This window comes from Trichechus manatus, unplaced genomic scaffold, assembly GCF_000243295.1.
Source record: "Trichechus manatus latirostris isolate Lorelei unplaced genomic scaffold, TriManLat1.0 scaffold00042, whole genome shotgun sequence".
Classification (NCBI taxonomy): Eukaryota; Metazoa; Chordata; class Mammalia; order Sirenia; family Trichechidae; genus Trichechus; species Trichechus manatus.
The window spans coordinates 16,996,165-17,008,253 of NW_004443978.1; the positions used below are offsets into that span (position 1 = coordinate 16,996,165).

General features: G+C 39.3%; 1 protein-coding gene across 1 annotated transcript in view; it reads right to left on the minus strand.

The window, feature by feature from the left end:
- Positions 1-12,089, minus strand: part of SPTLC3 (serine palmitoyltransferase long chain base subunit 3) — a 202,437-nt gene that overhangs the window by 133,277 nt on the left and 57,071 nt on the right. The window contains exons 3-4 of the mRNA XM_004376462.2: positions 4,704-4,858; positions 3,723-3,871 (exon numbers count right to left, since the gene is read on the minus strand). Of these exons, the coding sequence (XP_004376519.1) occupies positions 3,723-3,871; positions 4,704-4,858 (304 nt within the window). The remainder of the gene's footprint in view (positions 1-3,722; positions 3,872-4,703; positions 4,859-12,089) is intronic.

A 12,089-nucleotide genomic window follows, 5' to 3' on the forward strand; every position in this document is an offset into this window, starting at 1 on the left:
TTAATGAGAAACTATTTGTTCTGTAAACCTTTACCTAAAGTACAATTAAAAAAAATTTAAAAAAAAAAACCAACAACAACAGGATGTCAAGTACCAATGTCTTAAAATTTTGATAAGCTGTTAGGTCTAGAGTTTACAAATTAATAATTTAATATTATATATACCAAGTCTGAAAAACTAATTATTCACATCAATTTAACAAAGTTGTTAGAGAAAATGAGAGCATCATTACAAAGATGTCATGTACAGCACACAATTTGAAAGGGACAGTCAAGATCAGAGAGCATTGCAATGGAAAACAGCAAGAGTATAGAAAATAGGAACTGAAAATATTTAAGACATGTTAAATGCTTGATTATGACTCCAAAGTGCCACTTTCCTTTGCCCCATATTTAGGATATAAAAATTGCACAACCCCATCCCCATCAGCTGTGGGATGTTAAATTGGCCCACAAGAGAGTCCAGGCCTCCTTTATTTCTGTATTCTACTAACTTCTAGTTGTACAGAAAAATAAACAGTAGCACATCATTTTACATCTTAAAAATAGCATTTACACTTCAGTACCTATCTGTCTGGAGGTAGATTCTTTCCAGGTTTATTTTGGGTTTGGTTTAATTTTTGCAGGCCCAGGGTTGGAGACACCTTACTGATCTCTTGGGGACTTCCTCTGCCACCACTTCAGCTGACTCGACCTTCGTCTTGGCACTGAAGGCGTCCTAGTGGTGATGGTTGTAGCAGGGAGGCAGAGCCAGGTGCCTGGCTGGGACCTCTCTTTGGAGTAGATTTAGTTTTATTGTGTGTGTTTTCTTTTCTTCTTCTTTTTTAATTACATCGCATAGTTGAATTTAAGCTTTTGGTCAAATCTTAGCCTTACTTTTTTTAATAGGCAAATATGCCCTAGTTACATTTTTTTTGGAGGGAAGTCAAAATAGTATATGTGGTCTTCTAACATTTTACTATATTTTAAATGCTTCCTCTCAATTTCCTTTTTTGTTTTCTCTTTATAATATAAGTTGTTATTTTCCTCTTGCCCCCTGCACTCTCTTAGAGCATTGGAAACTATTTTTAAAAGCTCTGGGAGTGTTACTTTTAAGAGATTAAAAGTTCTTATACTCTTAAGTTTAGTCTCTCAAAAAGCTATTTGGGAGACTAAAAATTGCTAAACCTCTACCTTCCCAAGTTGTCCTTTTTAATCCACTGGCACTGCTACATATTTTCTTAAGAATGTAAAGCATATGCCTCCCAAAAGTTACTTGCAGTGTTTACAATAAATGACTTTCAAAATTTATGCTACTCCTAACTCTTGCATGCTGTAGTAAGATTATTATTTATGCTACTAGAAGGCAGGAGGGGACAGGAAAGCTGGTGATAGGGAACCCAAAGTTGAGTAAGGACAGTGTTGACATGTTTGGGGTTGTTAACCATTGTCATAGGGCAATATGTGTACTAACTGTTTAATGAGAAACTATTTTGTTCTGTAAACCTTCATCTAAAGTACAAAAAAAAAAAAAAAAAAAAAAAAATTATCTATGTGAGAACAAATTGACAACAGCAACTCAAAAGATTTGATGGGAAGCCTAGGGGACAGTGAGTTGAAGACAATGGTGATAGAATAATTTGGAAAAGGATAGTGAGAATAGCAGCACAACTGGAAGAATGTAATCGATGTCACTAAATTGTACATGTAGAAATTTTTGAAATGGTGTATGTATCTTTAGCTATGTATATTATCACCAAAACAAAAAAAAAGGTCCTCCAAGGTTGAGAAGGGAGAGTGTTGACATGTCATGGGGTTGTTAACCAAAGTCATAAAACAATACGTACTGACTGTTTAATGAGAAACTATTTGTTCTGTAAACCTTCACCTAAAGTACAATAAAAAAAATTTAAAAAAAAGATTATTATTTACGCTGCAGAATATTTTCAAATGCCCTGTTTGTTTGCTTTTCTTCCTTCCTTTCTCTATCCCTTCCTCCTTCTACCCCTCCCTCCCTCTCCCTCTTTCTTTGTTAAATGATTACTTAATCCCCTTGCTTTAGGTCTTGTATTTGCCTAAAACTAGTCTCTCACTGTTAACTTGAAAAAATGTTAAAGTCTTCGTCATTGAACTGGAGCTGAAATGCTAAATGAAGCAGGACAATAGTCCATTGATTCAGAAGGATGAGTAGGTGGAGAAAGAATTTCGGCTGTGGGCAGTCCCAGCCAGGCAACTTCATCTCTGTCCAATTTTTCTGAGTCTGTTGAGACTGCAGAATCAGGGACCCATGTGCCATGCCTGGCCCCACTGCTGGCTAACCCTTGGCTGTGCTAAGCCTCCTTCCTCAAGCTGCTGCTAACCCTGAGGCGGGGGGTGTTCCGTCTCGCTGAGTAAGGGGGTCATCTGCTCCTGTCTGTCGGTGCTGGAGTTAGTGCTACCAGTGCCAGAGGAAACATTCCAAAAGGTTATTGACTTCATGTCTCTTGTGGCTGGGAGTATTTTCCCAGTCTCTTTCCCATCTCCAGATAGGCATTGTGGGTGACCCAGTTCTTCTAAGTGGAGGAGATTTGCTTAAGGCTTGCTCCTGCAGCCTGTTTACATCTCCAGCACTTAGGCTTCAAGATGAAAATACATAAGATGTCTTTCATAAGAAACCTGGGCAACTACTTATTAACTTTGGAGCTGTAGCTAAGCATTTACTGAATGTGTGGATAAAAAAGTAACTTAGTTGTTAATTAATTGTTAACTGTTGCACAGGTTTGAACAATTACATTGTTTTTAAAGCCCTTTCTGATAGTTTTATCTAATAGGGCCCTGTGGTTCCATTTTCATTAATGGTCAATCCTTTTTTAGCAGACTTACCCAACTCTTAGACAGGCCTGGAACTGACCTGGTTAACGTTGCATGTATTAGCTTGGGTGGGAAGCTGCGGTAGAAAAAGCTATAGCTAGACTGGGAGTTAGGATGGTTAATTAAGCACCATTCTGGGCACGCTGTTCGGACATCACGATCTTTAGTTTTTTCCTCCAGAAAATGGGAATAACACCACATCACAAGGTTTTTGCGAGGAATAAACGAGACCATATTAAAAAAAAAAAAAAAGGCAATGTGCCAGGAATCACAGGGTACTCTATAAGAGGAAGGTTGCACAGTCCTTTTTCCTGAAGTGGACAAGAGAGGATGTTTTCTTCTCACAATTCCACTCCTTTAAGAGAAAAATATTCTAGCTAAAAGACAAACAGGCAGGCTGTTCCACTTTGTTCATTCATTCATTCCTTCACAGCTCTTTACTGAAGACCCACAATTGTGCCAGGCACTGCTCTAGGTACTGACATACAACAGTCAACCAAGCCAACCCCTCTAGTCATGAAGCTTATGTTTTCATGGAGGAGACAGGCAATATATAAATGCAAAGGCAAGGTCATTTTAGTTAGTGATAGATGCCATTAAAACAAGTGGAATAGAGGGACAGAAAATGACTTGGTGGAGGAGGCAGAATGGATGCTATTTTAGATAGTGTGATCCATAGTTATTAATTCTGGAGAGTTAAAACATGCAATTAATAAACCACCTTGCAACAGCATAATGCTTGAAGTTTCCCAAAGACTTTCATATCTCTTTTCCTTTTTGCACTTTATAATAACTCTTTGATGTGCACAGTTGAGATATGATCTGGATTTGACAGTCAGCACAAGGAATTGGAGAACCAGTTGGACAAAGTATCAAAATAGTGAATGTACATACCCATCTCCTGTCTGGTGCTGGCCACGCCTGTGCCATATGCCTCTAAAACATCCTTTACTGTCCTCATAGATTCATCATACCTGCCTGCAGAGCCCAGGAAGTTATAGGAACCCATGTTGATGACATCTTTGATGATTCTTCCAGTAAACCTGCAGAGATAGGGGCAAGTGAGCACAAAGGGCTTTTCCATTTAATATCATTCTAAATAAACAAAAACCCAAACTCATTGCTGTCAGGTCAATTCCAAGTCATGATGACCCCATGTGTTGCAGAGTAGAACTGTGCTCCACGGGGTTTTCAAGATTGTGATCTTTTAGAAGCAGATCTCCAGGCCTTTCTTCCAAGGTGCCTCCGGATGGGTTTGAACCACCAACTTTTTGGTTAGTAGTCCAGCACTTAACTGTTTGCCCCACCCAGAGCCCTGTAAAAGACTCACAAAGAGACCTTCAGTCTGACCAAAATCATATATTTTCTTTTTTAAACTTTCACTCTTGGCACCATAAAAGGGCTTGCCTTTAGAGGAGAATAAACTCATACTGAAGTTTGGCAGAACATTGGAAAGAGGCATCCTAAGCCTGACTTAGCCCTGATTTTCCTTGGGCACTTGCTTTCATGACACATAATCTGGTTTTAATTCCAGCACACTTTCTGAATGAGCAACAGCCACAGTGATCCCTTTCTCTTTCAATGAGAAGTAAGAGGGTACAATTTGTCAATAAAACTGAAAAGGGCCCCTCCTAGTTGGCTCTGTGTGTCAGGTCCTGCACCTGCTGGCATATATCTAGCTTTAGTTGCAATATAAACAGACATCCTTGGCAACTTAATTACTGTGACTTCTTCCACTGGCATTACAAGGCTGAATGTGGAAGACCAGCCAGTTCCATGTCCTTGGTTTCTTCAGAGCTGAAATCTGGTGCCCAAATCAGTATTTCCTTGAGAAGAATTGTCTTTCAACCGACCCCCTCCAGGTCACAGCCTCACCTAAATGTCCAGTTGTAGTCATCTGATACCCTCTCCATAACATCGAACCGAGGCCCCGGGGCGCTGCAGATAGGCCGGTTCCAGTTGTCTCTGATCCGCATGTATATGTTTCGCTTGAAAAAATTTTCAAAGTCTAGATACAGCGGCACAAAATCCTGTTATAACAGAGGTAGAAGTTTAGTTTTAGTCTCTCTTTTTTTCATATTTCATTTGCAATGGAAGATTAGGAGGAAAGCCGTACAAATAAAGTATCATTAGATAATTTTGATCCAGAGCCAGCGGGTAAGGAGCCAGGTAGTGTCCAAAATACATTTCCAAAGAATTTACTCTTTAGTGGAGGTAAAAAATGAAATAAATTAAGCTAACAAAGATGAGAGGGCAATATAAGTCCCCCCAAAAGTGACAGAGACAATGAATCACCATAGTGTTGTGAAGGAGAGAAGAATTTCCTCTGAAGACTAAGAGCACGTGGCTATGTCCAAAGCAGTTTAGTTAGAAAAAAATTGTTTGAGACACCAATTTCAGCTTAACTTTCAAAAACATGAACATTGCCACTTGCTGTGTTTTCAGAAGTGTGAATGGACTTGGAACTGTTGGACTTGTTGACAAAATTGTTGTTGGCAGGTGGCTGTCTGTCATATGGCTGAGGGCTTGGAGGCATCTGGCTTCTTTCACAGCTGAGGTAGCAGCACTGTGCTGCTATATAACATGTAATCCATGCCTTGAGGGATTTCCAGTCCAGCTGAAGTTAAAGCAAGACATATCTAACTCTGTCATCTAACTTCTAGGAGTTAGTATAAGGTAAAACCAAAAACCCATTGCTGTTGAGTCGATTCTGACTCACAGTGACCCTATAGGACAGAGTAGAACTGCCCCATAGAGTTACCAAGGAGCAGTTGGTGAACTGCTGACCTTTTGGTTAGCAGTCTTAGCTCTTAACCAGTACGCCATCAGGGTTTCCTCCAGAAAGATGTGACCCTTCCTCTTGCTGTAATCCTATGGACACCCAAAGTAACAGCTTAGACCAAAATTTTAGCTTTTTCCATTTTCTGCCTTCGTATAAGAGCAAGAGGAAGGGTCACATCTTTCTGAAGGAATCTTAGTTTACTAAGAGTAAATATAAGGTAGAAAATGGCAAAAACCATAATTTTGGTCTAAACCAAGTACTTTGACAATCCGTAGGATTAGAGCAAAAGGAAAGGTCACTTCTTGCTAGAGTAATTAGGGCGGCTTATGTAGGAGGAGCCTTGGAGTTGGTCACTGAAGGCAGAATAATATTGTTGTGGGCAGGGATGCTTGGGGAGGTCACTCAGGGTGAATGGGGCCAGTAGGCTGGGAATGTGGGGTGTGTTTGAGAAGAGCTAGTAAGCATAAAACATAGGGCAAATCCTGTCAGTCTTTGCTCAGAACCTATAATGGCTCCCACCTGAGTCAATGTCAAGTTCTTGACCAAGGCCTTGCATGGTCTGACTCCCCGTTACCTCTGTGATCCCATCCCCTACTACGCCTAGTGTGGGTGAGCCTGCGAATGTCGCTGGCGCACAGATGGTGGAAGCCTTAAATGTCTGCATGAGGAGTGTGGCCTCATTCTGTAGGCAATGGGGAACCACTGAGTAATTTGAGCAGGCTTTCACATTCTCCCTCACATCCTCTTTGAGCTCTTAGCACTCTTTCCCCTGCTGGAACAAAGTTGACTTCCCCAGAGAATGAGGAGGACCATGGGGAAAGGCTTTCTGGAAGACCTTATATGCTACTTATTTGCCCCATTCACCCCTTGAGCTCGTTCATTTCAGAGGAAAATATGTAGGCTCTGTAGGTTTCGGCAGCTGGTGGCTGCATCCAAGTCACAGCCCTTTGTCGCACTGCGTGCTTTGGTCCTAAGTGACAATTACATCATTTTGGGGGAAGAATTGCGATTATTTGTAGGAAAGAATGTTCATAACCATTTGTTATTGTGTGCCATTGAGTTGATTATGACTCACAGTGACCCTATATGACTGAATAGATCTGCCTCATAGGGTTTCCTAGGCTGTAAATCTTTACGGGAGCAGATTGCCAGGTCTTTTTTTTTTGTTTTTCTGCAGAGCTGCTAGTGGGTTTAAACTTCTGATCTTTCGGTTAACAGCCAGACGCTTAACAATTGTGCTACCAGGACTCCTTCATAAGCACATAAAAAAACCAAAACCAAACCCATTGCTGTTGAGTGGATTCTGACTCATAGCAATGCTATAGGACAGAGCAGAACTGCCCCATAGGGTTTCCAAGGCTGTAAATCTTTACAGAAGCAGACTGCCATGTCTTTCTCCCACGGAGCGGCTGGTGGGTTCAAACCACCAACCTTTTGGTTAGCAGCAGACTGCTTTAACCACTGAACCACCAGGGCTCCTCATAACCACCTACTGGGGACTCTATATTGCATGTGAATTTTAGGCACTATTTGGAAGATGATTGGGCAACTCTATTGATTACATTTAGAAGTTGAAATCTCATACTAAGTATATTTGCTCTCAAATAGCAAAATACTCTGTTTTATTATGATTCAAAGCTACAAGTGTTTGATAATCAATCATATACCCTTTCATACTCTCACAGGGAAATTGACATATTTTTGAGATACAAGGAGAGGGAATAATTCCAGAAAAGTCTTTTCTAAACTATTTCTCCTTTGATTCAATAGCAGTTTTTTTTTTTGACTGTTTACTGCTTTGTGGATTATCCTATGTATCAAAACGTTATTTGGGTCCCTCTCATTCTAATTCTTTAAAGCCGCATTTGAAATAATATTACATAAACATTCCTACCAAGAGAAAAGAAACAAGTAGGCCTGTAAGTAATATTTCTGGATTCTGCATGGAAGCATAGTTTTAGATTTCATGAGAAATCTTACTTAAAATAAAGGAACAGTTGGTTTAGGAGAGAAAGAGTAAAGAACCAAAGTACTCTGTCTATAAAATTGCAAACTAAAATTAATTTCAGAGATGGAACCACAAGATTCACAACATATCAAGGGTGGAGGGGATGTAGATTCTATGATCATATAATTCAAATAATCCATTTGACATGTGAGGATAAGCAAACCTAGAAAGGTGAGTGATTTGAACTCTGGTTGGTCTCCTGCCTTGTCCACTCTTCTAATCAACCACTTCAGAGTGGTACCAGGCTTGAACCTGCCCAGCTTTTCCCAGCCTACCTCTAAAACACCAGTGATGACAATCATCATGACCCATAGCGTGGAAAACTAAGGCCAGTAGATTGCCAAAGTGTGGGGGAAATGTCCAGTAGTCATAAGGAATTTGGTGTTGACTTGAGGAAAATAGCCTGTGGCTTGCCACCTGAGAGAAGGCAGAAGGACACTTCATCCTGACCAACCTTTCTACCTTTGGCTCAGTGACCCAGAATTTGCACCTATGAGGAAGTGGGCAGATAGCTCTTAATTTACATAAGTGCTCTGAGGGCAAGACACAGGATTTTGACCTACTTTTTGGGATAAGGAAGGAGCTCTGTTGGCACAGTGGTTAAAGCCATCAACTGCTAACTGTAAGGTCATCGTTTCAAAACCACCAGTGGCACCACAGGAGAAAGATGTGGTAGTCTGCTTCTGTAGCCTTGGGAGCCCTATGGGGTTGCTATGAGTCAGAATAGGCGTGACAGCAGAGATTTTGGTTGGTTTTCTTTTGCGGGATCAGGGAAGACCTCTTTTTAGGGAATGGTTTTCAGGTCCAGTAGAAATTTTATTAAAAAGCTACCTGAAACTCTCTTGCAAAGAACCGATTTTATAACCACACAGAGCTATTTCTTTGTGGTTGAAGTGAGCACTAACCCAGATCTGAAACACTAGTTCAGCAGCCTATATGTTCCTGAGAGAGACATGAGCTTGGAAACCTACTTAGAATTCAAGAACAGGTCCTGGAATGAACTGACTTGCTTTTGAGCATCATCCTCTTCTTCTTCCCCACCCGTGAGGCTTCCTGCCTCTGCGTGGGTGCATGTTCACTCCACCCCATTCCTTTGAGCACCAGGGATGTTTCTTCAGGAGCAACACTGTGCAAAGGTCAATGCCCTCTAGTCTCAGGCAAGCCTCCCACAGCACTTTAACTACACCAGAAAATGAAATTGGACTTGATATTGCAAAAACAGAAGCATTTCAATAAGACATATCTTTATCCATCTGTATATTTAATATGTCACTTTGCTTACTCATTATCTTTATTTTTCTTCCTGAGACAAATGGATAGATGTGATAATTAAAGCTGGGTGGTAAGGACATAATCATTTTTGGGTATAGGATGAGGGAGAGGTCAAGTGAAACTGAAATATGCAGCCATGAAAATGGTTTAGTTTCTTCTGCAATGTGACAATCCTTCTGCAATGTGACATTTCTTCTGCAATGTGACAATCTTTCTTTTTCTACCTTTCAATTTATATGGTAATTTATCATTTTCAAAATGTCATAGATATTTCTATCCAACCCTTTTAGACAAGGCAGAAAATTTCAGAGGACAAATTGGGAATTGTGCCCAGTTTCAAAGCCAATGCTCTTTCCAATAGGCCATGCAGCAGAGCTTGGTGTTTATAAGGAAGTGAAGAGAACATATCCACAGCTCATTATAAAATAAAAGAAAAAAGTTATCAGATTTGGAAGCGTATGCCTTTTTATCTGATTTAACAACATGCCTGTTCAGTAGGAAGTAGAATGATAGATTTGTAAAGAGAAAAAGAATCATTATGGAATACCAGTTATTCATTTCTGCCTACACTGACACATTTCTTGTCACCTACCATTTCATTATTATCTTTTGAGAAACAGCTGTTCTCTTACCAACATTAAACTCAGAATAATAACCAAATATGTTTGTGATTTCCTTTACGTTGGTAAAGCTAACTGTACAGTCATGTGTCGCTTAATGTCCAAGATATGTTCTGTGAAATAGGACGTTATGTGATTTGGACGCTGCACGAACATGCCAAAATCATGAGCAATAGTATTCACTGATTTGCCACCTTTGTGTTGTTTAATAACTTTTTGTTTCACTTCCAGATAGATACTTCTCCTTTGCCTCTTGCTACTGCTATCACTAGCACTGGTTTTGCTGTGTTTGGGAACCATGATGCACTTCATGGTAATATTTTCGAAAGAAAATTAAACAGATAATGCTACGGCACTCAAGAGACATTTGATACACAAGATTGGATGCTACCGCCTACCAGTCGAAGCATACGCTGTTAATGATAAACTTTTTATTTGTAAATTGGGAAAGTTCACATTAAAATAATGATTAAAAAGTACAGTACATACGTAAGTCAGTAACATAGGCATTTATTATGACTATTAAGACATACGTATTATAGGTTATACATGTACTGTACCATTATACACCTGGCACCACAATCGCTTTGTATACAAGAGACATGAGATATACGTGTTTCGTGAGGGAAGCTATTGTGTTTGCTGTGTCTGGTTACATCCTATACATCCCATTCTCCAATTAGGATTTCTGAACTCTATTATAACCTTATGGGCCCACGGAGGTACATGCTGTCAGACATTGCCTGAAAAGATGTTATGCATTACATGAGTGTATTTTAAACAGTTGTTTGAATTATGAAAAAGAAAGTAAAGGTAGATAATTTAATTTCTCTTTTAAAGAAATTAGAGGGAGGGGGACCTAATTTGTTGCATAAACTTTCACCAAAAACATAAGAAAATATTATTTTTAAAAAAAGAAATTAGAAGGAAACTGAGTGAAGATGACAGACTGAGCATAGTGTGAATCCTACCACTTATCTAAAATCCTATGAAATTGCAAAAAAGATACTTAAAAAAATAAGATTGTAAATGCCTAGAAAAATAACCAAGAGTGTCATCAATGAACCAGAAATGTTGAAGAATCACAAAAGAGCACAAATAAGATCAGATCAATGGAGAAATAAAACCATAGGAAACCATAATGCAACACCTTTTCAGATAAAACTGGTGTAGACATAAGCTAACCTCAGGGGAACTTCAAGCTGAGAGTCAATATCTACAAGAAGTTCATAGTCATGTTTCTTAACTGGAACGCTAGACCCTTTCCTCCTCCTTCTACTTGGCTAAGAAATAAGAAGCAGTAATATTGTCCTCAGGACAAAGCATTTTGGTGGGCAGCAAGAAATGAAAGAAAGAGCAGTGCCCCAATGTAAAATGGTGGGGACTCCACACATCAAGAAGACAAGCTACTGGTCCTGGAAACTCATTCCATTCACCTTCTGCAATCACTAAAGGCAGGTGAACAGTCTCGAATACGAGAATATGCATAAAAATAAGTGCCACCACACTGAAGGAGAACTAGCAAAATGAGAGGGAGGCATCAAATTCAACAAACAGATTAATTAAAATCTGGTGCAAGGATTTATAGGACAAACAGAAAAAGCATTAGAAAACGTACAGAAGTAACATCTTCAGAGAGACAGGACAGAACAATGCACCCTTAAAAGAATAAACAGTTTAGGAATATGATGGACATAGATGAAAAGCAAATTAATAAGCTGGAATATTAAGTTAATTTTCCCAGACCACAGTGAAAAAAGACAAAGAGGAGTGAAAGGATAGGGGAAAAGTCAAGAAATATGTAGGGCAGATTCAGAATATCCAATATATCTCTAATCCAAAAAAAAAAAAAAAAAAAAAATCAAACCCATTGCCCTCGAGTCAATTCCAACTCATAGTGACCCTACAGGACAAAGTAGAACTGCCCCATAGGGTTTCCAAGGAGCACCTGGTTAGCAGCCAAACTCTTAACCACTGCACCACCAGGGTTTCCATGTCTCTACTAGGAATTGTAAAATTGAAAGAAAGAAGATGAGAAGAGGAAGAGAAAGGAAGAGAAAGAAAAGAAGGCAAAAAAAAAAAAAAGAAGCAGGCATAAAAGAAGGAAAGAAAGAAGGTGGAGGAAGGAAAAAAAAGACAAAGAAGAAGGAAGAGGAGGAAATTTCCAACAAATGAAGAAAGGTTTCAATCCTAACGTGAAGAACCCATTGAGCACTGAATAGAGCAGATAAGTAACGAATCATCACACTAAGATACATCTGAGTAAATATCATATCTTCAAGGATAAAGAGAAAACCTTCAAAAGTATTTGGGGCGGGGCAGTTTATATACAAGGGAATGAGAATCAGATTGTCACTTTTCATAGGTGACCACAATGGAAAGGATTGTAAGAGAAAATTATTTTGACCCTAACATCCTGTACTCAGCCAAGCCAGCAGCCAAATGAGGGAGACAAACAAAAACATGCCAATATATGTAAGAAGTCATGAAGTTTAACCCAAAGGACTTTTCTGTAATAATTATTTGAGAGTATACCCCAATAAAACAAAAAAATTAAATAAAGAGGAAAACAAGAGATA